General features: G+C 41.7%; 1 protein-coding gene across 2 annotated transcripts in view; it reads left to right on the top strand.

Annotated features, from left to right (window-relative positions):
* Positions 1-3,263: 3,263 nt before the first annotated feature.
* The window catches only part of nkd2b (NKD inhibitor of WNT signaling pathway 2b), a 132,578-nt gene continuing 108,438 nt past the window's right edge, over positions 3,264-27,403 (top strand). For both annotated transcript variants that reach the window (XM_041185013.1, XM_041185012.1), the window contains exons 1-3: positions 3,264-3,533; positions 3,700-3,726; positions 3,935-4,056. In XM_041185013.1, the coding sequence (XP_041040947.1) occupies positions 3,509-3,533; positions 3,700-3,726; positions 3,935-4,056 (174 nt within the window). In that variant the 5' untranslated portion in view covers positions 3,264-3,508. The remainder of the gene's footprint in view (positions 3,534-3,699; positions 3,727-3,934; positions 4,057-27,403) is intronic.

Below are 27,403 nucleotides of genomic sequence, written 5' to 3'. Positions count from 1 at the left end.
CAGCGGAGGCCCATACAAATCAATGATGACAATGCCATGGGCAGAGCTCCAACCTCTGAGGAAGAGGAAGATGAGGAAGAGGAAAAAACCCCTGTACATTCAGAACACTCTGAAATGGATAGGAGGAGGAGTCCACAAACAGCAGAGCAGCTGGGAGGCATGGCTATGTAGCTAGGGCTGACTTTGTGTACCATCCATTCTAGCCGATGGTCCAGTGTCTGACGTGGGCACCACATGCAACATTCCTGGGGTGGTGGAGTGGAGGAATAAAGGATCAGAGCTGGGACCTAGACACAAAAGGAATTATTTAGGCATAGCCCTTCTCATAGTGAAAGCACACTCTGATGCACGTAATTGCCTTAACTCCATGCTCACACTGCCCTTATGAAACAACACCATCCTTGCACTCCCTCTCATGACAAAGTCCCCTTCAGCTCAGTGAAATGACATCACGACCTCCGCTATTACCATCATGTGCCAAGGTCATTTCCACCTTTATCATCTGCTACCAGTGATTCACCTTCACCAACAGATGCTGTTCAGGCACCCTGTCAATCTCCATGGTCATCTGTTCCATATCCAGGCTGATCCACCCCCAATACAGGCCATCTCCTTGGCATTCTTCACCCTTTTTGACTGCAACAGTAACATGAATTAATGTTACCCTGATATATAGTGCTTGGAGGGATATTGCTTTTTACTGTGTCTGTGTATCATAGTGCTCATTCACAAGTGTCTGTGTGCACCTACATGAACTGTGTACACCTTCAAGCCTCAATGCTGATTAGAAGTATGAGCCATGTCTCGCACCTTAGCTACAGAATGCATATCTGACCCTTCCCTTGGAGCTCTGTGTGGATGAGCCAAGCTGCTCACCTTGCTGGAACACAGCAGATCATTAAACCTTTTCCTGCACTGAATCCATGAGCGCTGATGGTCTCCTGCTGCGCTCATCACAGCTGCAATTTGTCTCCAGGTCTTCCTGTTTGCTGCAGGGGGAACTACAGCAGCCAGCAGAGTAGAGAACTGGTCTCCTCTTCCTGGTCAGAAAAACATGGGGCAGTTGGGCCCATCCTGTTCCCGGCATCTCCTCTGTGTGACATTCTATGAATAAAAATCTACCGTGAAGATGGTTGTAAGCCATTCAGGTTACAATGCTCTCATTCACGCACGCGTTAACCATTTTCACCATATCAGCAATGATTACTGGTAAGGCGTGGTGGAGAAACTGGCTCTGAGCAAATACTTGGTACCATGCATGCTGCAACTATGACTCCAAGGTAGCATGCTGTGCTCCACGACACTGACAGCCCTACAGGTGTACTCCCTTTTAGTCACACTGTTATGCCCTGACAGTATGCAACTGTGAGGGACCTGATCAAGAGTCAACACTATTGGTACATATGATATATGAGTGGCAAGAGGGCAAATGGATGTGATAATGAGCACAGCACTGTTCATCATTCATCCACCCATTCAGTCTTGGCAGCTAACTACATGACTGCATAATAACTGTACCAGGTGGTGGTGGCAACACGATACTATCTCCATGACTGTGTCCTGAGAATCCACCTCATGTTTTCAGTGGTTCAGTACAGAACACTTTGATTAGGCAGCAACAAGGACAATTCAATCATAGGGAAAGCCCATGATGGGCCAGTGTCAGCTAACATTTGGACAACATTTACAGCTTGGACACGCACCTGACAAGGCAGTGACTCTCCTCTGAGCCACAGGGACTTCACCACTGACGACCTACCTCTCAAATTGACCTTTCTGAAGTCCCACTTTTTATCTGCACCAGAGTCATCCAACCTGCACCCGGCCAGTCTCCAACCCCACACTACTTCGGGGCACCTGCCCCACCTCCTATTTTAGCCCAACCCCCCCCAGACCGAAAATCACAAAGTCGGGTAGAAATTTTTAGAGATTCAGTTCATGGAGCTGGGAATTCTCCTGTCTCTGCGCACCCAACCCAGGAGCGAAAATCTGGGCCTTAAGTGGTTAAATACCTGGTGATCTGCACAAACAGCAAGGTGCCAAATGTCTTTAAGGGGAAGCAGAGTTTGCAGCTTTCTCTAGGGGTACATTGGCCAGAACCTAATTAGATTTGATATAAAAACTGAAAAGGAGAGAGAACAGCCACTGATAAATGTACTTACTGGAGCCAATTTCAACAAATTAAAAAGGGAAGTCGTCCCGAAATACTGGGAAAAAAAGATATCAGACCATGGGAATTGTTTAAACTGGAAATGATTATAGAATGAAGCTACACGCAATTAAATTTACAACTGATGGATGTACACAAATGCACTGGTCAATAACACACAGATAAATTTGTACAAAAAAACGTACAAGTAAAATCAAATACTTCTTCACTAACAAGCAGACATAAACAAATATATTTATAAATAACACTGATTTAAGTCCATTGGTAACTAACATTCAAGTGCTGACAAAGACATTAAAAGTTAACTGTTGCAGCCCAATTTATTTAAATATAAAAGAGATACTTCCATACAACTAACAGGAAGATATATATAAATGCAGTATTATGATGATAAACCCTCTCCTCTCCCCATCCAGCAACTGTGGGGTCCACGTTCTGTATCCAATGCTTTTTGCTGCAGACGCATTGGCCTCTGAAGGACTCGAAACGTTAACTCTGTTTCTCTCTCCACAGATGCTGCCAGACCTGTTGAGTTTTTCCAGCATTTTCTGGTTTTCATGACCTCTGCAGCACTTGGGCTCCTTCGCCTCAGGTCAAGGTTTTGAAAAAGTTTATGTAAGATATGTTCAGATGCATTAGTATGGGTTTTGTGAAGAGAGCTCTGACCTGTTAAAGATGAAATAAGCCACTATTACCATTTTTAAACAAACTGTCAATCTATATTGGTTGGCGTTTGGAATAAAAAAGCATGACTTTTATACCAAATCTCTCGTTTATCCCATGATCTGTCATACTGTGGGATTGGCAATAACTGTAATTGGATAGTTTTTCAAAGAATGGCATGGGCATGACGGGCCGAATGGTTTGCTTCTGTGCTTTGTGATTCCGTGACTACATTAAAACAATCTTTAGAAAAGTCACAATTCTGGTCCCTTTGAAAGATATCGTTTAACATGTGGTGCTGATGCATATTGGAGCAGTTGGGTAGAAATCAGCATTCGACTGATCGCGTCTACAAGAGTAAAGTGGTTGGAGCTCAGGATTCAAAGAGAAGTCTTGCCTCCCACTTTTAAGTGCCGCTGAGTGTAAGCTGCAGGTTTTTAATGTGGTGTTAGTGAGAGGGGAGAGCTATGCATTAGAGCCTGCCTCGGTTCTCTGCCCCAGTCGTTCGGTGACAGCTCTATAAAGGTTTAGCTGAGGGAGAGCTTTCTTTGTAATTGTGGGATTGTTTTACTTTTCTCCCTCGCTCTCTCCCCGGCAAAGTAAAGCATTACAATAAAACTCCAAATGCTTTTCTCGGCGTGGAAGCGAAGGAGAGACTATTAGCAATTGCTGAAAATGGGCAAACTTCAGTCAAAACATGGTAGGCAAATTAAAACTCACCCCACGGCTGCACACACGTGGGGTCGGTTCATATTTTTCACAGGGTGTTTTTTTTGGGAGGGGAGTGCGATTAAAATGAAAATCGTGAGCGTTGCTAACTTTTTACATTTATTTTTTTTTAATTATGGGTCGATTGAAACTGACAGCATGCAAGAGGAGAGAAAACCCTGAAGGTGAGATACTGTCTTTAAGTGATCTTACTGATCGATGATAATGAAATTCAGACGGTTCAACTTTGATGTTAATTCTATGATTTGATGGTCCCCTTCCTTCTAAATTGTGTTTTAATTAAACTTTCCCACTCTAAGCTCTTTTGTGAATATGTCTTCAGTTCTCACCGTTATTTTTTGCCCCCCCCCCCAAAAAAAAATGTGTTTGCAGGAGACAGTTTCGTGGTGAATGCCTACCTGAACCGCCGGGGTTTGGATGAGTTTGAGCGGCAGAGGACTTCGAACGGTATCCTGGAGCCGGCGAAACTGCGGGGATACCGACCCTTCTCCACGGTAATTGACATGATCCCCCTCCCCTAACATGAGTGTTCCGAGATACAGTCATACACCCCACCCCCACCCCCATCCCCAATACATAACATCCCAGGGAGAATGCAGTACACGGGGACCAGCCTCTCAGAGCAAGCAAGAGCTTTTCACCACTCTCCAACACGCTTTTAGATTATCGCAAAAGTTGCATTGACGAGCCCCATCTCTAATTTTATGCTTTAATTTGGGGGGGGGGGGGGCGTGGGGGTGGTGAGGTGAGGGTTATTCCTATCACTAACAGGGAGTAAGTGTCTTTAAATCTGTATGTTTGCTGAATACAGCCTTCCCTTCGGAGTCTGGGCTTGTCCTTACTCGCCACTTGCACTGAGGAGGTGTTGAAGTTTGATCTCGAGCGCTGTCTTTCCCATTCTCAGTTGTTGAGATCAAATGGAGCGGACGGTAACGGGGTGGGCGGGGGAGCTGAGAGGCGACTTGGGGATATCCTCCTATCTGGATCCAATTGATAAGGACACTCGACATTCTGGGCAGATTTATTTCACTTCCACACTCTGTGTTTGAACTTTGGCTATCTCCAATGGGACGATCCTTCCAACGGGAGCCACCAGCTCTCGCCTAACACTAGTTAAATCGGAATGACCTAGAAATTCAATGTGTGCTAACGAAATAGCAACTTTAAGCTGACCCAAGAGTCATTTAAATTGTAGGGATACAATTTAATCAGCAGATTTGCATGGAGTGAGTCTCAACAACTTCTCATACTGTTTCCATCGCAAAGTAGTGTTGTACATTCATGAAGGGCTGGGTAGTGTTTTAGAAGACTTCTGTTTAATTTTTAATACAGGTTCAAACATTGACCTTTTTTTCTCAGTTTTGAATAAGAGAAAGAAATACCATTCGTAGGGCTATTGCATTTGACTTTCCTCCCTCTTGTGGGATTTATGATCTCTTTTTCATTATTATGGGGAGGTATTAAGGGAAAACCAGCTTGCCACAGAGGGGATTGCCTACATTCTTATCTTCAACCTCTCTCTGTCTCTCCCTGTATTTCCCCCTCCCTTTCTTTCCAAACCCACCCCTTTTAGTTTTGTCTACTGTGCAAGACTTGTGAGTGGATGGCCAGTGATCTGAGAGAATAAGTGGCTAACTAAGCTTAAAAAAACAAGGGGAAGACACACAGTGAGAAATATTTTTGTGGTGTAAACACCGTTCAGTAGCTGCATATTGTGATTGGGTTGTTCCAGCAAGGAGTAAACCTTCCTTAAAACTTTTTTGATAATACTGTTAACATACTTTATGAAGTGTTGATTTTTTTAAAACACCAATCCATGTGTTCAGAATCTGGCAAAGAGATTTGTGTTTGAGTTGATTTTGATTGGAAAAAGATGCCTTGCTTCCTTCATGTAGAAGTTGGTGTATTGTGCAAATGTGATGCGGTGGGGTGGGGAAACCTGGTTAGTCAAGGGTTGCTTGGCTCATTTTAAACCCAGTCGGAATACACGTTATTATGGGATGGAACTGGCTGGACTTTTTTTTATATGTAATCAGTGAAGTGTAATAGAGGGCAAGTAATATTTTCACACTGATGTACTTTGGGTTTTTCTTAACTAGGATATCAGTAAAGTATGCTTTTCCAGTGTAAAAATGTGACACTTAGTCCACTGAACTATATGAAAAAGCCTAGCAATAGAATTAAGATATTTGTCTTTCCCATTTACTTGAAAATGCTAGGAGAGAGCATCTTGAGGTATATAATATTAGTGGGGAGCAATCTGAGAGAGTGAAAGTTCTTTGCCTCATTCTCCCAGTCTGTGGATACCATACAATCAACATAGGAATTGCAACACAAAAATCAGCCCATTCAACCCAACCAGTCCATCTTGGCGCTTATCCTCCATATGAGCAATTGCCCTTTACCCCCTTTCCTATCTAATTTATTCTTAAATGTTATCATAGTCTTTGATTGTTTCATTCAGTCTAATGGCACACTCCACAGCCCCAGAACTCCCTCTTTTTTAAAAAAAAAAAGAAAAGCTTCTCCAGCTCTCTACTCTCTTGTGTTTTACTTTTTAATCTACATTCCTGTTGTTCCAGACCCCTCAACCACTGAAAACACAGTTTGTATCTACTTTATTCCTTGCTTCATAATTGTAAATATTTCTATCAAATCACGTCTGTGATCACCTCTGTTTGAACAGACCTTTCCAGTCTTTCTTCATATTTCTGTGTCCTCTTATGAGAATTGCAGTGAATCCTTACTCTCTCGCCACAACATCCTACTCGTAGCGTAGAGCCCCTAACTGTACACGGTTTTCCAACTTGTGGTCTTAAAGATTTTATATAGATTCACCATGACATCCCAACTTGTACCTCTTGCCTTAAAACCCTGTGTTTAACTTGCTTTTTTATGGCCTAATTCATTTGAGGGGCTGATTTTTTTTTGTGTGTGTCTGCTGAAGACATAAACCCCAAATCTTGCTCCTCTACATCATCCAACTTTCCCCCCAACTCCAAGTGTAATCACTTTTTTATTAACCAATATTGAACTCCATTTGCCATTCTATTCCCCATGTCACCATCTTATCAATTTCCCCTTGCAGCTTTGTTTTATCCTCCGTTCCTATGCTTTCTACTTTGGTATCATCCAGAAATTCAGACACCACCCCCTCTAGTCCATTATTTAGATCATTAATGTATACATTGAACAGGAACATTCTTGGAACTGAACCAATACTGACCACCAAACTGTTCCTAATTCCTACTCTGTACCCTGATGACCCATTTTTAATCCTGTTTTTTTACCCTTCTCCTAATTCCATAACCCTTAATTTTCTGAACAATCTCCTGTTTTGTACCTTGTCAAAGGCTTCCTTAAAGTTCATGTAAACCAGATCCACTGCATTTCCCCAATCCACTGTAATGATACACTGAAATCTTACAACAGCATTTGTTAAATATTGTGACAGAGAGCACTGAGCTAATCCAAGACATTGAGGTGGTCAAATTAGCTATCCATCTGAATTCACATTCCTCTAGAGGTCACAGTTCATATGTTGGCATTATCAAACTGCAATGCAGTAAATCATAAATGACAAGTTACTGCCGCTGAGTCAGTTGTATTTCAAATGATGGATAACCACTATGCAGAGTCTCTGTGCTACAAAATGTGACAGCCCATTGCAAGCACTTCATTAGTCAGTTGATTGGCAGAAAAGTGGTGATCAGTTTCTGTTTGCTCACGTAATGTGCTCCTATGAGGCAGGAGTTGGTTGGTGTGTGGAAGGTTCAGGAGGGGCCCTGAGCTTTCTTCAGGGCTCTCTGTCAATTTCAACCATGAGAAATGCTCCAGGTTTGAGAGAGCTGTCTAGCAAAGTGGATGCCTTTCAGGCCTGGCTCCGTATATGGCTATACTTATATTGGACATGGAAATCATCCTTGCCAGATGGAGGACATTTGACTGAAAACTGAATCAAATCAGAGGCAAAAGGCTTGTGTACTGATTTGGGCTTGTTATATATGTCCTGTAATGGGTTTGGTTCTGATTCTTGAATTATACATGATTTTAGCTATTTTGTTTTTGCTGTCAAGGTCTCTTGCCTAACTCTGCCTCTCAGCTATGTGCATGCCCATGCAGGAAGGATCAATAGATAGTGATCATTAATGAAGTCTGGCTGATTTTGTTCCTGCACTCCCACCCCTCAGCCCCAATAATAATGGGGTTAGTTTTGCTGCCTCTGCTTCTCTTTATTTCTATCTAAGACTTGACTCAGATTTGACTGGAAATTGTTCCTGTAATCTTTCTGACTTTTATAACACAACTGTCCACTTGATTAAGCTTGCTGAACCATTGGAAGAACCCTAACCCTATCTTTTACTAGGACCTGCTTTGCTTCATGACCTTCACTATGGAATATTTCCCAAGCAAGAGATTTGCCACTCTTCCACTCTTCAAACTACTGTTTCACAATTTCTCCTCCCTTACATTTTGCTTTGATATTGGCTATTTGTCTTTCCCTTGTCAGCTGGGTCCAGTTGAGACTATGCATTAGTAAGCTCTCTGGGCAGGGGAGGGCCAGTTCAGTCTGGAGGGTTGGTTAAATTAGATGGCTAGAGTGTGATGCGGAATGACTCCAATGGTGCCGGTTCAATCCTGGTACTGGCTGTGATAGTTCATGGTGACCTGCCTCTTCGCCTTGCCCCATGCTTGTGGAATGGTGTCCCTCTAACTATATACAGTAAAATTTCTGTTACCTAGTGTGCTCTGGGAATGCGCGCTGCCAATTTAATCAAAAATGTTGGTCAATGGGGACTTACCACAGCATGCTTTGATTTTTGTATAGAAAATTATTGATGTATGCCTATCTATGTCCTTATCATCAGCTCTCTACCTCACTACCAACCCTGCTGTGCCCCACACCCCCATCCCGCATTCCCCTCTTGTGTTTTGAGATGAGGTAGTCCAGTACATCTTGTGTAAGATGTGACCTGCTTTGGCCATCACTACTTCCAGGTTCCAGCATTCTCTCCAAATCCACCTCTGGCTCTGCAACACTGAGGCATCAGGTCCTTTAAAGATCAATTGTTTCTCTTTCTAATCCTTTGTGGGCTATGGCTAACTATCTGTTATCTTACCTAAGTCAATGAAGTGTGAAATGGAGCAGAGCATAAACACCAGCTTGAGCTGAATTCACTCTGTTGTTCCCAGACTGGTTAGGTTAAAATGACTTTTTTCTCTCCCCAGTAATATGTACCATCCTTGGCTTATGGCACAACGTCCAAAGTAGATCTTTTGGTGAGGTTGCATTCACTGTCCTGGGATCTGAGTACATCTTCACCTCTAATATGATGACACTGCCACTTTAAACTAAATAAATCCAGCTTTTTATTCTTCAGCATAAAATATAGAGCTAAGTCAGTACTTTGAAATTCCTAGGCATGGATTTGTTTTTAACTTTAGTGAGTCTTATTTTACTTTTTAAGGCAATTTTTTTCTCATCTTCATTTGTTCCAAATACGTTGAAGGTGGGGACTACTTGCTAGTTATAAGAACATCTATCTGATTCTGGTACCCTGGTCAAGTACCCATTCTTCATGTTGGTAGGCTGTTTGACAGTTGGAGTGTTATAGTCCAATCTGATCTTATTTTCAACTCGCACCTATACACTTCATAGAGATCATGGGATGCTTACTAGGACCAAAATTCCTGTCCTCATTTTTCTGTTGCTTTTTACCCCTCCTTTCCCCAACTCAATGGCGCTGCAGCAAGTTGTAATGTCTCCCCTGCTATTCCACCAACTCTGCCTAAGACTTGAGATCAAACATAGGATCGCACTAGTCTGTATGGATAAGCTACTCCCTCTCATAACAAGCTGAATCATTACAAGAATTGTCTGTGTATTGTGTTGATTGCTCAAACCATATTACATAAGTACACTACAAATGCAAGTTAGCCAGGACCTCATATTTTTAAAAAAATTAAAATCCTAACCTTACTGAAGGAGTTGGCACTTGGACTTTAAATGGGTCATCAATCAGCAGCAAGGAGCATGTTTAGCCACTACCATTTTTAGCCCTTGTGACTAGAAACTGATGATGGGGAGGCAGTGGCATAGTGGTATTGTAGTGGTATTGTCACTGACTAGTGGTATTGTATTATACTGGTATTGTCACTGACTAGTGTTCCAGAGACCCAAGATGCCAGATGGTGAATCCCACCATAGCAGATGGTGAAATTTGAATCCAATAAAAATCTGGAGTTAAAATGATGACCATGAAACCATTGCCAATTGTTTGCACATCTCAACTATAAGCATTTACCTTCTTTTCTATTTTTCCTTCTCTTTCTTATTTTTGTTTACACTCTCAATATGCCATCTTTCTTTATAGAAAATATAACTGATGTAGGCAACTACAAAACATTAAAAAATTCCCAGCCAATATTTATTTCCCAACCATCGTTAAAGATGACCAGTTGTCTTGCTGTTTGTGGGAACTTGCTGTTGTAATGTAGCAGCCAATCTGCCCACAATGAATACATTTCAAAAGTAATTTATTGCCTGTGAAACAAGCTGCTACAAGCAACAACATGATAAGTGGAAGAATCATTTAGCTTTTTTTTAAGATGTTAGGTTGAAACCCATCTGGTTCACTAATATCTTTTAGGGAAGGACATCTGCTGTCCTTACCTGGTCTGGCTTACATGTGACTCCAGACTGCACAGCAATGTGGTTGACTTTTAAATGCCCTCTGAACAAGGGCAATTAGGGATGGGCAATAAATGCTGACCTAGTCAGCAACACCCACATCCCATGAATGAATTTTTAAAAAAATGATGACTCAATTGTTAGCGCACTTGCCATGGAGTCAGAAGTTTGTGAGTTCAAGTCCTACTCCAAAGACTGGAGCATAAAACCCAGGTTGCATTGCTGAGGAAGTGCCGCACTGTCTTCCAGTGAAATGTTAAACTGAAATCACATCTGCCCTCTCAACTGCACTATGTGAAGGAGAGAAGTGGAGTATTTTTTCCCTGGTGTCCAGACCAATATTTATCCCTCAACCTAACATCTTAAAAAAAAACTAAATGATTCTGCCACTTATCATGTTGTTGCTTGTAGCAACTTGCTTCACAGGCAATAAATTACTTTTGAAATGTATTCATTGTGGGCAGATTGGCTGCTACATTACAACAGCAAGTTCCCACAAACAGCAAGACAACTGGTCATCTTTAATGATGGTTGGGGAATAAATATTGGCTGGGAATTTTTTAATGTTTTGTAGTTGCCTACATCAGTTATATTTTCTATAAAGAAAGATGGCATATTGAGAGTGTAAACAAAAATAAGAAAGAGAAGGAAAAATAGAAAAGAAGGTAAATGGTTATAGATGAGATGTACAAACCAGAAAAATGAAGAATGGAGGAACAAACACAAATAAAATAATTTTTATCTTGGGTCTTGTCAGTTTTAGAAACATTTTTAAACATTTTCAACATGTATTCTGCAAGAAAATGCAACACACCAGTAAGACCTTCATAAGTCCGACTGAAAGAGAGCCCATATGGTATTTGCATACGTCTGTTAGTGTGTATAAAGGAGAGATCTTATCAGTACCTCCTGACTTTGCTTTCTTTAGAAATAAGTTAACTCTCAAATCCAGGTCGAATTTTGACTTTGAATTAGGATTTGGTCCAAGTTTGAAGCTGTTTTTAATTAAAAATCACAATCTAAATGATGGGAAACTTCAAGTTGCACGTTTTCAAAATTCTCATGCACTGATGCAGTTTTAAACTAGCTCCATAGAAAATTGGTTTGTTTCTAGTCAGTGTAAACTGCATTTGATTGAAGTCTATGGTACTTTGCCTTTTTTAAAAATCAGCCTGTCTTTGCCTTTTGGCACTGTCTCTACCTTTCAAGACCTTCATTATGCACTCTTCCCAAGATCTCTATGCTAGAATCACAGAATAGCACAGCACTGGAGGGCAGTTGGTCCTTTGAGTCTGTGCAAGCTCTTTCAACAAGCAATTCCACTTGTCCCATTACGCTGCTCTTTCCTTAAAGCTCTGCAGTTTCTTTTTCTCCAAGTATTTATCTAATTCCCAATGAAAGGATTTTATTGATTCTGTATTCACCACCCTATCAGGCAGTGTTTTCCAAATTCTAACCACTCATTGGGTAAAACAAAAAAGTTTTTCCTCATTTTGCCTCTGCTTAAATCTGTGTCCTTTTGACTATTGACAACTCAGCCAATGGAAGCAATTTTTCTTTAATTATGCTATCTAAACCTGTTACAATTGTAAACACCTTTACAAATGTCCACTTAGCCTTGAAGCAGAAAAATCCAGCTTCTCCAATCTGTCCACATAACTGTACATCCTCATCCCTGGAACCATTCTAGCAAATCTCCTCTGTACCATCTTCAAAACTTCCATGTCCTTCCTAAACTGACCCAGAAGTGGACATACATACTCCAGCTAGGATCAAACTATTGTCTTGTATAGGTTTAGCATAACTTCCTTGGGTTTTGTACTCTATCCATTATTTATAGAAGTCCAGGATCCCATATGCTTTATTTACTACTTTGTGGATCTGTTCCACCACCTTCAAACACTTCCAGGTCTAATTCTCCTCTTACTGCCTTAAAACTGCACCATTTAGTATGTATTGTTTCACCTCATTCTTCCTACCGATATATATTACTGCTGCATTAAGTTTCAACTGCCAAGTATCTGCCCATTCCATCTGTCTATGTCTATGTCTTTTGAAGTCTATTGCTATCTTTCTCACTATTTACTACACCTCCCAACTTTGATGTTAGCTGCAAATTTTGAAGTTGTGCCCTGTACATCAAGTTAAAGTCAATAATATGCATCAAAAAGTGGTGCTAATATTGAACCTCGGGGAAAACTCCACTGTATACCTCCCTCCAGTCTGAAAAAACGTCATTCACCAGATCTTTTCTATCCCTCAGACAATCTTGTATCTGTGCTGCTACATTCCCTATTGTTGCATGGGCTTCAATTTTGAAAACAGGCCTGTTATGAGGTACTTTATCAAATGCCTTTTGAAAGTCTATGTACACAACATCAACAGCACTGTCCTCATCCACCATCTGTCACCTCAACAAAAGTTAACTTAGTAAGTCAAATTCAATTTGCTATTAATAAATCCATGCTGGCTCTCCTTTATTAATCCATGCTTGACCAAGTGGTGGTTTGTTTTGTCTTGGATAATTGTTTGTAGAAGTTTCCCACCACTGATATTAAACTGACTGGGCTATAATTGCCAGATTTACCTTTTTTTTTTGAACAAGAGTGTAACATTTGCAATGCTCCAGTACTTTGGCACCACCTCTGTATCTAGAGAGGATTGAAAGATTGTGGCCAGCAGCTCTGAAATTTCTGTCCTTACTTGCCTCGACAACCTTGGACGTATCCACTTTTAAGGCCTGAATTTTTCGGATGGCAGGGGCTTGCCTCCCGCCATCCGAAGAGTCGGTGGGGAACACATCCCCGCAGCCAATTTATGATCCAACGAGTGTTGATTGGCTGCAGGTAGGACTTCCGCCCCTCACTTGGGAGGAAGTCCCACCTTGGAGAGTTGCCAGCTAAACTGATTGGCTGGCAGCCTCCAGTCCCTGCAGCGACAGCGCTGCAGTGAACAGAAGAGGAACTACACCAACCTGCCTGAGCCTAAGTGCAGGAGCCAGAGGACAAGGTAAGTGTAAGGGGTCCCAGGGTGAGGAGGGTAGGGAAGATCTAGGGGGGTCGAGCGGGGTCTTGGGGGAAGAGGCTGGGGTGGTGAGGGAGGTCCAGAGGTCACCAGGCCTTAAGGGGAGGGTGCCCCCAGTCAGAAGGGGCTTCTGATGGAGGTACCTATCCCCCTTCCCTCCCAAGACCTAACTTTGATTCCTTCTGGCCTTCCCCATGCAGGTTCAATGTTCCAATCAGCCTAAAAATTGAGGCTGGGCAGGAAATGGCTGTGTGGTTGAATGGGCAGGAACCTGGGGAGAATTCCATCTCTGCAATTTCACACTACCAGAACCCCCTGCTCCAGCTAAAAACCTGCCATGAGGGGAGAGGGTGTAAAATTCAGGCCTAAGTACTAATAGCCTTTCTAGTACCTCCTTTTTTTTATCATATCCAGTATCCTGACAATTTCCTCATTTACTATAGCTTTGGCAAAGCCCTCTTCATTGGTAAATATCAATGCAATGTAGTCATTTAATACCTCAGATATGTCCTTTGCTTCCTCCAATAGTTCCCCATTTTGGTCCCTAATTGGCCCCACTGCTCCTGTGACAATCCTCTTGTTCTCTAGCTCCTGCTGCTCTATCCCCAATTCTGTTTCTTTCCAAAATCATGGGGCACATTCCTTTGCAACCAAGCTTTCACCATTCCTTGTTATAGATCTCTTCCAATCAAGTTACTGCCTTGCCCATGGCATGACTCAACTTTATAACATTCATGTGTGACTTAGGGCCTCATCTTCATCACCATAGACTTCTTCACCTTTCTCTGTCTCTCCTCTTCAATCCACCTTGATGGACAGGACACTGGCCTGTCCAGGTTCTGCTCATGGTTGTCACAAAATGACAAATCCATTGCTTCCAAGCAGCTTCTCCTCTCTCAACATGATCCTTAAAGGTCAATCCTAGTTTTCTTCCTCCTCTGCATTTATTCACATGTCTTCCATCAGTGTGCACTGCCTGTTGCCAGGCTGCTTGATATTGAAAACTGAATGAATCAAACATTATGCCCACTTAAACAATCCCCTTCACCTGCTGAATTTACTTCTGGCCTCGACTTCAGTTACCTCCGTCCCCTCGGGCTGAATTCTGAGGTGCACTGACTGCAAGTTCAGCTTCCTTTGCTACAACCAGCCTTTTGGGAAATTGCCTGACTAAGTGCAACACATTTGTGCCCCCATTGCTGTGAAGATCGTAGGTGACTTCACATAAGGCTGTTACTTTAATGTTATCTTAGCCAGCTTCAACACTCCACGCATCATAAATCATCAAAAAAACTGCAGCCTGTATCCTTGCCCACACTATATTCCTTTCACTCTGGTTTATACAAGTTCCACTAGCTCTCCATGCCTCAACAACATCCTCCAACCCCCTCCTTGGCTTGCCCCACTTGACCCTGCATCTCATGTCGACCATATGTCCCTTCTTTCCCCTCAACAACCAGCTATTCTTTGTCCTCTCCTTACATTACTCCACAATTGGTGGTTGCTCATGGAGCCTTCATGTCTTATCTCAACTGTGTGAGACAGCGGGAGATTGCCTGTGTCTCTTTGTGAACTCTTACTTTAAGTTGGTGAAAAAAAGCTTTTGACCTGCCTACCATAAGAAGGCTCCAATCAAACGACAGTCTGCCATTTTCCTTGGGAGGCACAAATAGATGTCAAAGTCCTTACTCCAGATTTATGCCTACTTTTAGAACTGTAGGCAGAGTCCATCCTCTCATGATAAATTACACCTGAATAGACATCAATATTGAAACAAGCCTAAGACATATGTCAACAAATGTGATCATTTCATTAATTGGGACTTGTGGGCTTTCCCATCTTTGATACCCTTAATAATTTGCATAATTAAGCAGTGCGGATGCTGACACTTCTGTAGCTGAACCACTGCACCCTATTCCTTTTGATAAACCTGATAGTAACCCAAATTTAACCCTTGAATGTTGATCCTAGAAACAAATGCAAATTGAAACAAAAAACTCGAGGGAAAAGTCCTTATTTGGAGGCAATGATGATCAAAGTCATGTTCCAGTGTTACTATAGGTCTAGTGCTTCTCCCTCACTGTCAACCATGTCTTAGTCATAGCACACTCACTTCCACACCAGATGGTTGTGGGCTTAAAGTCCCCCACTCCAGAGATTTTGAACACAAAATCTAAGTTGACACTCCCAGCACAGTACTGAAGGATCTCCTGGCACTATTTCAGAGAACAGGGAGGATTTTGTTGGTATCTCAAGCAAAGCCACTAAAGCAGATTACCAAGTCATGATCACTTTACTGCTTGTGGGAATTTGGTGTGCGCTAACTGGTTGCTGCATTTCCTACATTACAACAGTGACTACATTTCTATAATACTTCATTGGCTGTAAAGTGCTTTGGGATAGTGAAAGGTACTATAGAAATGGTAGGAAATCTGTTTTAAGAAGGGTTTGACTTTTCAAACTATTGTATGGTCTTGAATTCAACTCAGTCATCTAAACATAGAAGACTGTGAAAATCTGCTCTTGTCTGTGAAAGGGTGAACACTAAAGATGTACTTTGGGATTCGGCATCAGTAAACAATACTGGGGGAATGTGCTCAGATTAAATCTCAAATGCAACCTTCAGTGAATGAGAGAATTTGTAACTCCTGAATACAATTTTTTTTGACCAGAGCTTCAAATGAATTCTAGACCCTCATGTTGCTGACCTGTTCCTGAGATTTTACCTTTGTTTATGTATCAGTTAATACTGAATTTTATTGTTGTTGTATTGATAAGCAAATAAGGCTGATGAGACAGCTGTAAGTCCATGACAAAAGGTCTTTCTTTTTAAGGCAACTTCCATGTCTGAATGTTACTTGTGTTTTCATAATTAAAATGTTTTCTGACTAGCTTGGCCAATGATGTACTCTGGCCAAATATTAATTTGTTAATTTTCTACATGTGTACTGTATTGTGAGCAGGAATTTTGCAATAGTTTATGGGCCTGTGTTTTATATTTGCTGCCCATCTTTAGACCCTATGGCAGCATGCAATTAGTTCAGTGTCAGGTTAATGTGTATGCAAAGTTGCAATTCGCTGGAGATGATTCATGTTGCTAAGTCAGGCATTCCTTGTTCAGGAAGTCCTGGGTCTCAAATATTAAGGGAAGAATTGTGTCTATATAATGTCTTCAGAGCCTCTGAATGTCCCAAGGTGCTTAGCAACCAATAATGTCGTCACTGTTGAAATGTAGAAAATGCAGCAGCCAGTTTGCAAGGTCCCACAAATAGCAATGAGGTGAAATGGCATAACCTGTTTAATGCTGTTGGTTAAGGAATATATGGGCCAGGACACAGGGGGAAGATCCCTGCTGTTCTTTGGAATTCAGTAGTGCTGGGGATTTTTTTTACATCCACAAGAGTGAGCAGGCGGAGCCATTGTTTTAACACCTCATCTTGGACCATAGGAACAGGAATAAACCATTTAGCCCCTGTTCTGCCTTCAGTGAGATCCTGACTAATCTGCAACCTAACTCGATATACCCTCCTTTCCCCATATCCCTTAATATCTTTGGCTAAAATTAAAAATTTTATCAATCTGAATTTTAAATGAACAATTGATCTAGCATCAGTTGCGACTTGTGAAAGAGAGTCCCAAACTTCATCTGAAAGGCTCTGCTTCTGTCAGCACAATACTTTCTTAGTATTGCAACCTGGATTTAGGCTCCAGTGTCTGGAATGGGACTTGAACCCTCTCTTGATTTTTGTTGAAGTAGTTAGGTGATCAATCAGCCACGATCTCATTAAATGCCAGTGGAATAGGCTCGAAGGGCTGCACGGCTTGCTCCTGTTCCTGTGACTCAAACAGTGTTGACAAAATCATTTTTTTCTGTCGTGAAGAGTACTATATTGTAAGTGATCTCCATAGACTGTAGTTCATTCCGTATACTACAGAAAGCCCTGTATTAACTGGGTCTTTGTACATTCATTACTCTAGTGGTCCATCACCAGTGAAGAGCTTGCTCTTTATATGTGTTTGTAAATTCTGTTTGGACCCAGATATGTCAAGCCCATTGAATATTTACATTTGGAACTTGTTTACTTCTGTTTTTGGAGACTAGGAGCAATGTAAGAGTGGGGAGCCAGTTCATGACATCAGTCCCTTGTAAGCCTGAAGAGAAATTCTGTGCAGTGAACTGCCATTGTGTTTGTTTCTTGGTACCTTTCTCTGAATGCTTGGCGTCATTCCACATGGCTTGTCCACTATTCAAAAAATAATTACTGCTCCAAGTTGTCATTTTAATCTTCCTCACTCCGAAAAAGACTTGCTCTGAATCCCCTCTTTGTCTCATATGATTGTACAGATGGGAGGCACAATGTAGGCCCCTTAAGTGCCATTATCATCACTGTTCATGACAGTTTGTTCATGACAGTTCCTTCATAAATACCATTACTAAATGGCTTGTAGTAACCCTCCAGATGTGAAAGCAGTTGCATTAATCAACTTGGAAGCATTAATCAACTTGGAAATCTTGTAATATAACTTTCTTCCTTTCTCTCTTTTTCTCGACTCCACCCTTTTGACCTGCTTCTTATTATCTTTTACATCTTTTTGCAAGTTTTTAAACAAATGTGAAAAGGAAATGTGGTGTTTTCCACTCTTCCCACCCCCCGTGCCCCTGCCACTACCACAATGGCTAATGTGTTAATATTGTTAAGTAGTTTGAAGGAACAGTAGTACAGTGACTTTATTAGGATATATTTGAGAAGGGGATGAGGGTGTTTTTCTCAAGCTGTCGGGTAATTGGATTCCACAGCTGCTTCACATAAACATCAAAGAGCATTGAGAGGAGAATTATTCTGGGTTGCTCCATCACTTGAATGACAGTGTCTGGCCCAGAACCATCTGCTCCACCTTCTCATCCAGAAAGTTTGTGGAGTTTAAATTAAAGGCTTCGGGTTGGGTGGAGGAGAGACTTGTGTGTTTCGTTTGTAGGATTAGTCTTCCTCTGCGTTAAGCTTTCATACTTTTTTATTATGTTGAAAGAGATTTTTGTATTTGATGAGCTCCTACCCCAGTCATTATTGCAGTGCAGAAATGCAATGAAGATTTACTGATCTTGTGTGTTCAAGAAGATAACTTATAAAATAACTTTGTTCTCAAAGTTTGAAATTGAAGTGCAAATCAGAAAGACATTCTCAAAATGCTGCTCAACGTGTGCAGTTAAGTGTGCTGCTACCAAGTCTTCCATGACTGTGATACAGTGGTGTAGTGGCTATATTATTCACAGAATCACAAAATTGTTACAGTGTAGAAGGGGGCCATTCAGCCCATTGTGTCTGCACTAGCTCTCTGAGCATTTTAACTCAGTGCCAATCTCCTGCCTTTTCCCTGTAACCCTGCGTTTTGTTTCTATTTAAATAATCACCCAATGCCCTCTTGAATGCCTCAGTTGAACTTGTCTCCACCATGCTTCCAGGCAGTGCATTCCAAAGCCTAACTATTCGCTGTATGAAAAAGTTTTTTCTCACCTTGCATTTGCTTTGTTTGCAAAACAATTTAAAACTGTGCCCTCTCATTCTCAATCTGCTTACAAACGGCAACAGTTTCTCCCTATCTACTCTGTCCAGACCCCTCATGATTTTGAAAACTTCTATCAAGTCTCCTCTTAGCTTTCTCCTCTCCAAGGAAAACAGCCCCAACTTCTCCAATCTTTCTTCATAACTGAAGTGTCTCATCCCTGAAGCCATTCTCATAAACCTCTTCTGCACTATCTCCAATGTGTTCACATGGGCTTCATATTGGGCTTCAACATGATAGTTCGAGAATTTGAATTCTCTTTATTTCGTTTGGGTTGGAATGTGGAAGCTGGAATATGCAATCTGATGAGAGTGATCATGACCATGAAGCCCTTGAATTTTTGTAAGAATGCTTTAGGGAAGGAAACTTGTGATCCTTATCCAAACTAACCTACTTATGACTCGAGCCAACAATGTTGGTTCACTTTAACTGCCCTTGGAGAAGGACTAGCAAGCCACTCAGTTGTATCAGACCTGGGTAAAAAGGATTGGACAATAAATGGCAGCCATACCAGAATCAAGTTCCATTTTCTTTTTTTAAAAATCGTGTCTTGCTGCTTAATTGGAAGATTAGATGCAAGAAATTCTGATTGGGGAAATATAATTTTAGGAGAATCTTGAACAAATGAAATGAAGCATTCCACTAAGCTAGTTAACCCAAGAGTAAAATGTAGCATGACCAGTGATGCTCTGCAGTTAATGGTTCACCTAAAATAAAGGGAATATATTTGAGATAAAATTGGCTCATCTTGTGCTGTATTTATTGACATGTTGTCCAACTGTAGGGTTGGACAAACCTTCTGCAGTGTATTGACGTATTTTAATACTATAGTATTTGGAATTCATTTACAACTTGAATTTGTTTTGAAATCGAGCCAATTTGAAGGGAATTGAATTGTGTTTAAATCCAACTTTAATAATACAATCAGCACTATTCAGAAGTTGACATGATAGTGCTCACTTTTTAGATCCATTGTGAAGCTGGAAGCATTTTTCATTAAAAGCACATGCAGTGTAACTGGCGTACTTTTGGGTTGAGGCACCAGCTATGATGTGAGTGCCAAGATATTGTTGTCACTTTGCTTTAGCTTCATACAAGTTTTTAAACGATGAATCAAACCCTTGAAAGACCATCTTTTTTAAGATTTTCCAACAACACTTAACTGAGGAAAGTCATGTTAACATTTGAATGCTGGTTAACAAAATTCAATTCAGTGTTTTTCCCCTGATGTGAGAGGGAAGTTTTTATCTTCACAAGGATTTGCATTTTCATAGCACCTTTCATGACCTCGGGGTGTCCCAAAGTACTTCACTGTGAATGGAGCACCTTCTGAAGTCTAGTTGCTTTGCAATGTAGGAAATGGAGCAGCCAATTGAGATAAATTGCCATGTAACCTAAATGGTTGAGGGACATATATTGGCTAGAACATGAGAAGGATGGTTATAGCACAAAAGGAGGCCATTCAGCCTCTTGTTTCTTTTGGCTCTCCGCAAGTGCAAAGCACCTTGTCCCACTCTCCACAGAGGAGAAGTTCCCTGCTTTTCCTCGAAATAGTGCCCATGGGATCTTTTACATCTACCTGAGAGAGCAGATGGGACCTCAGATAAATGTCTCATCTGAATGACAGCACCTCTCTCAATACCGCATATCGGCCAGAATTTTGTGCTGGTCTTTGGAGTGGGTCTTTAACTGATAGCTTTCTGGCTCAGAATCGAGAGCGTTGCCAGTGCACCACATCTGACACCTTTGTCAGTGTTTCATATCTTAAGTATCATTTGGATAAATAATCAGATGTGTCAGCCAGGACTCAGTTGGTAGCATTCTCACCTCTTGAGTCACAAGGTTGTGGGTTCAAGTCCCGCTTCAGGAGTTGAGCACAAAAATGAAGACCAACTCTCCAATGCAGTATTGAGGGTGTGCTGCGCTATTGGAGGTGCCATCTTTTGCATGAGATGTTAAACTGATGCCCCGGTCTGCCTTCTCAGATGGACTTAAAAGGCACTATTTTGAAGAAGAGCAGGAGACTTTCCGCCAGGGTCCAGGCCAATATTTATCACTCAATCAACATCTCAAAAACAGATTGTCTGGTCATTATCACATTGCCGTTTTGGGAAGCTTGCTGAATGCAGATTGGCTGCTGCATTTCTCACTGTACACCAGCAATTAACTTCAAAAGTATTTAATTGGCTGTGAAGCACTTTGGGCTTTCTGGTGATTAAGAAAGGCATTGTATAAATATTCCTTTTACTGTTTAGGGACACGTTAACCAGGCTTCTTTCAGTTTAATGAAAATTGACCATCAACTGTCAAATCTTGATCGGAATGATGATCATTTTCCCACTGACTTTGTCACAGACTCCAAAAGGTTCATCTATCTCTCACTGGGAGCATTTATTGGGACGCTTTTGGTATGAGCCCCATGAGTTTTTAAAGTTAACAGGTAGAGAATGGTGAGGAGGTTGGCTGTAGTATACACTACAGGCCAGCTAGGCATTTATAAATATCCCCCCTCAAATTTGTGGGAGGGTGGATCTGTGATTAAAAATGTTGAAATCTCCACTCTCGTCACTTGTTGCTTCATGGTCACGATTGCAATTTCCCGAATATGCAGAAACTATGTCCTGATCCAACTGCTGTAGACGTGGAAAACGAGAACAATCCTGTAGGCACATGGATTAGTGCTCAAGGTTGTCCACTTTTAATATCATCTATCTTTTCCTCCTGGGCTTTATATATTTGATATCTAACTGTAAAGTTTCCAAGTATAAGTGCCATCTGTGTCTGAGGGTAGCACGCTTGCCTCGGAGTCAGAAGGTCGGGGATTCGAGTACCACTCCAGAGACACAAATGCAAAACTATAGGCTGACATACCAGTGCGGCAGTAAGAAAGTGCACTACTGTCAAGGTGCCATCTTTTGAATGAGCTGTGAAACTGAGGCCCTATTGGGTCTCTCAGATGGATATGAAAGATCCCATCTAAGGAGAGCAGCAGAGTTATCCCTGGTGCACTGGCCAATATTTATCCGTCAATCTAACAGATTTTCTGATCATCGCTTTGCTCTTTGGGGGAACTTGCTGTACCCAAATTGGCTGTCACATTTCCTGCTTTACAACAGTTTCCTGCCTTGCAACCCTTTACTTAATTGGCTAGCAAGTGCTTTGGAATGTCTAGGAATGTGAAAGGTGCTTTAGAAATGCAAGTCTGTCGGTCTTTCAGTTGCAAAGCAGTGAAAGTGTGATATTTTAAGAGGACAGTTAGAGAAGACTTCCTGTTATCTCTTGTTTCTAAAGTGTGTGGTATGCCTTTACTAATGATACCATTTATGTGAGGATTTTTTTTTGTGTGGGGCTCCAACCAAATCTAAAGAGCCTCAGTTATCCTAAATAATACCTCCACCCTCACTCCCCCACCCATTGCAATCATATCATATAATCAGTTGCAAGTACTCTCACTGGATGACAACCTAGTAATTCAAATTCCACATTCTAGCCTCTGTGGAGTCGTGTGGCGCAGCAAATAGCGTCCCTGAAGCTTCTGGTTCGAGTCCCACTCCAGGACTTGATGGCCAAGGAAGTTGCATTCATAATGTGGGGAAACAGGTTGACTATCAACCTGCAAATCCTTCCACAGCGCACACGCCAACGGCAGGCAGTAAGAATGGGAGATTCCTGGTCAGCCATGGGATGGAAAGAATGTTGAAGCTCTACCATCACTAGCCATAGCTCCAGACTACAACATGCATGTAGGAGTCCATGTGGCCACAGCAACTCTGACTTCCTGAGCGTACTGTAACAGCACCACTGCCATCACCACTCTGGTCTCTGTTCATTGGGAGAAGGGCTCAAACCTAACCCTTCTGACCCTGAGCCAGTGATCACTCTGTGTGGGTGCAAGTTCCCGGTCAGATACCAACCTCATAATCAGAGACCATGTACTGGTCTCGACTCCCCATGACTCTGCTGCATAGACCATCTTTTAAATCTCTTATCCATTTCATGGTGCAAATGTTTCCGCATTACATTGGAAGTATGTGCCCAGATGCAGTGGTATTGAAAGACTGAGTTAGGGCATCACTTGGCATGGACCCATGTCTGTACACAAGGCCTTTTGTTCTTCTTTTTTTCATCTGATCTTTGAAAATATCCTAGCTGGCATAAACCTTACACTTGCCAAATTCAAATCTTTCATCTCTATCTATGTCCCTGAGGTTTCCTATGTTGCTTTTTTTCTTTGAATGTTATAGATTTTTGAGGTGTGGTGAGATGGTGTTTAACGTTGAATTGGAAGGAGAGGGCTTTCTGAAATTTAGAACCAGCCAAATGTAAATGTGGGTCAGAAATCTATGGTAATTTTACCTGACCGTATTTAACCGAATTAAAATGAAGCTTTTATCCAGCGATGACAAAAGAAACTGGAAAGCTTTTATTTTTGCCTGCAGAGTTGCTGTCATCTGGAATGCACTGCTTGAAAGGGTGTGGAAGCAAATACAGGCTAGATTTAATATGGCCCATTGTGGTATTACCTGAGGCACGTGCAAATTGGCATAGGGCAAATAAGTTTAGAGAGACGAATGTGTGGCTCGAAGACTCATCTGGGAGGGGTAGGTTCTGATTTGTGGAGCACTGGCACCAGTACTGGGGAAAGTGGGGGCAGTACCATTGGGGCAGTCTACACCTGAACCATGCTGGGACAAGTGTTCTTGCAAATTGCATAACTAGGGAAGTAGAGAGGGTTTTAAACTAAACAAGGTGGGTGAGGGATCAAGCTTGGGTAGATGTGACAAATCGAAGGGTAGATTCAAGGCAGGAGACTGTAATAGTAATATGGAAAATGAGGGTCAGAGAACAGCAGGAAGGTGCAGAGAGACAAAACCTAAGAATACACCAATAGTCAAGACTAGATGTTACATAGACAACAAAAAGACAAAACTAAAGGCTCTGTATCTGCACGTAGCATTCATAACAAAGTAAATGAATTGATAATGCATATTGAAGTAAATAGATATGATCTGATAGCCATTATGGAAGCATGGCTGCAGGATGACAAGGATTGGGTCCTGAATATTGAGGGGTATATGACATTCAAGAAGAATAGGAAGCTAGGTGACCGTGGAAGAATAGCACTCTTAATCAAGGATGGCAATAGTTAGAGATGACCTTGTTTTGGAAGATCAGGATGTAGAATCAGTTTGGGTGGAGATGAGGAATAGTAGGGGAAAGAAGTCACTAGTGGGAGTGGTCTACAGGCCCCTTCAAAAGTAACCACAATTTAGGACATGGTATACAAGAAGAAATATTGACGTGGAGTGATGTCAGGTGTGCGTCCCGATGTCATCCCACATCATTTAAATTGTCAGTTCGACGGGCACGCATCCCACTCAGCTGGGCGCCCGCCGACCTGTCAACGGCCTATTAAGGCTATTAAAAAACCAATTTAACTCCTTAATGGACCTGCCCATCCAACCTTGTCATCCTGGGTTCCCAGGCAGGCTTGTGAAAAAACATGAAATCTTATCCACGGGTGCGATGAGATTTCATGAGTGATTTTAAAAATGCAGCAAATTTTACAATAAAAGTTATGGACATGTCCCAGCTCATGTGACAGTGTCACATGAGGGAACATGGCAGGGAAATTTTTTTTCTAATCTTTATTGAAAGTTTTAAATCGGTTTCAAATCACTTTGCCTCAGGGAGAACTATGAGTCCTTTTGCACACACGCACGAAAGATCACATTCCCGGCTGAGGGAATCCCCCACCACCAGCCCTGGGCCTGCCCGCACAGGGAGCACATAGCACTTTCTGGTGCACGTCATGCCCGCCCACGTAAATTGGAGGTGCACCCCCAATCTGGGGCGCCGAATGGAAGCACGCCTGCCCGCACCCGCTCCCGCACTCTTTCCTGCACCCCCCCCCCACCCCCACCATTGGGGGGCACCAATGGGGTGGGGAAAATGTTGCCCATAAACTGGAAAAATCAGATTGGCAGTGGTAGCGTGTATGAGGAGTTCATTGATTGCTTTCGAGAGAGTTTCTTAGAGTAGAACATTCTGGGACTAACCAGAGAGCAAGTTATATTTGACTTAGTATTGTGTAAAGTGACAGGATTAATTAATTACCTTGGTGTGAACGCCCCCCCCAGGTAGCAGCAACCACAATATGGTTAAATTTTACATCCAGTTTGAAAGGGAGAGGAGTGAGTCTAAGACCAGTATTTCAAACTTAAATAAGGTCAACTATGTGGGCATGAAAGCTGAGCTAGCTGAAGTGAACTGGGATACATAGGCTAAGGGATAGATCAATAGAGAAGTAGTGGTAGACATTTAACGAGATATTTCTAAATACTCTGAATAAGTATATTTCTACTATAAATAAAAATTCTAAAGGGAAGGACCCACCATCTGTAGTTAACTAAAGAAGTTAAAGAAAGCATCAAACTTAAGGTAAAAGTATATAACAGCACAAAGATGAGTGCAGGTCAGATGATTGGCCAGAATATAAAGAGTGGCAGAGAATGACTAAAAGGTTAATCAGGAGTAAGAAATTAGAGTATGAGAGGAAGCTAGCTAGAAATGTAAAAACGGATAGCAAGAGTTCCTACACATATTTAAAAAGGAAAAGGGTAAGTAAATTTGAATGTTGGTCCTCTAGAGAGTGATAGTGGGGAGTTAATAGTAGATAATAAAGCAATAGCGAATGAAATGAACAAATATTTTGTTTCTATCTTCACTATACTGGAATGTTTTTTGTATCTTCGAATAGATGTAAATCAGGAGGTGGAAGGGATAGGGTACTTGGTGAAATTATATTCACTAGGGAGGCGGTATGAGCAAACTGATGGAGGTATGGGCTGGCAAGTCTCCGAGTCCTGATGGACTTCATCCTAGGGTCTTAAAAGAGGTGGCGAATGAAGTATTAGTTATGTTGGTGTTAATTTTCCAAAGTTCCCTAGGTTCTAGAAAGGTTCCATCAGACTGGAAAGTAGCAAATATAGTCCATCTATTCAAGAAGGGTGGGAGGCAGAAGATAGGAAACTATAGGCCTGTTAGCTTGATATCTGTCGTGGGGAAGGTGTTAGAATCGACCATTAAGGAGGTTATAGCTGGGCACTTAGAGAAACTCAAGGTAATCAGGAAGAGTCAGCATGGTTTTGTGAAAGGAAAATCATGTTTAACATATTTATTGGAGTTCTTTGAAGGAGTAACATGCGCTGTGGATAAAGGGGAGCCTGTAGACATGCTGGACTTGGATTTCCAGAAAGCATCTGATAAGGTGACACATCAAAGGCTAGTTTGGAAAATAAAAACTCATGGTAACGTATTAGCATGAATAAAAAATTGGCTTGCAGAAAACAGTGTGTGCATAAATGGTCTTTTTCTGATTGACAGGATGTAATGAGTGGAGTACTGCAGTGGTCTGTGCTGAGGCCTCAACTTTTTACAATTTAAATCAATGACTTGGATGAGGGGAATGAAGGCATGATGGCTAAATTTGCAGATGACACAAAGATAGGTAGGAAAGTATATATTGAAGAGGATTTAAGGAGGTTCCAGATGGATATAGATAAGTTGAGTGAGTGGGCAAAAATCTGGCAAATGGAGTATAATGTGGGAAAATGTGAAGTTGTTCACTTTGGCAGGAAGAATAAAAAGGCAGAGTATTACTCAAACAGCAAGCCTGCAGAATTCTAAGGTGCAGAGGGATCTCGATGTTCCAGTGCATGAGTCACAAAAGTTAGTATGCAGGTAAAACAAGTAATTAAGATTACCAATTGAATTCTATTCTTTTTTACAAGAGAAATTGAGCATAAAAGTAAGAATGTTATGCTTCAATTTTGCAGGGCATTGATGAAGCCACATTGTGAATACTGTGTGCAGTTTTGGTCTCATTTAAGGAAGGACATAAATGCATTGGAGGCAGTTCAGAGGAGGTTTACTAGATTGATACTTAGAATGAGTGGATTGTTAGACAGACTGGGCTTGTTTCCACTGAAGTTTAGAAGAGTGAGGGGTGACTTGATTGAAGTATATAAGATCCTGAATGGTATTGACAAGGTGGATGTGGAAAGGATGTTTCCTCTTGTGGGTGAGTCCAGAACTAGGGGGCACTGTTTTAAAATTAGGGGTTGCCCTTTTAGGACAGAGATGAGGAGAAATTTTTTCCTAGGGTTGGGCAACTTTGGAACTCTCTCCCTCAGAAGCCTGGGTCATTGAATATTTTTAAGTCAGAGGTAGATAGATTCTTTTGAGGCAAGGGAATCAAAGGTTATGGGGGGTAGATGGGAATCTGAAACTCAAAACATAAACAGATCAGCATCAACAGATTTTAATGAACGGTGGTGCAGGCTTGCGGGGCCGGGCCCACTTAATCAGGAGAGAGGCCCTGCTTCAGTCTCCCTGTGGTCGCGACACTTTGGAAGGCAGAAGGTGCTGATGTGGGATTGCTGGCCAATGGTGGCGGGATCTCATTTAAGCTCATTAATGAGCCAATTGACACCAATTATCCTTGACTGCACCACAATTTAGTGGTGGCTCAGTGATTAAATGGATGCCACACGGCTTTCCCA

The sequence above is a fragment of the Carcharodon carcharias genome, chromosome 3, assembly GCF_017639515.1.
Source record: "Carcharodon carcharias isolate sCarCar2 chromosome 3, sCarCar2.pri, whole genome shotgun sequence".
NCBI classification, from domain to species: Eukaryota; Metazoa; Chordata; class Chondrichthyes; order Lamniformes; family Lamnidae; genus Carcharodon; species Carcharodon carcharias.
This window is presented reverse-complemented; position numbering and strand designations above follow the sequence as displayed.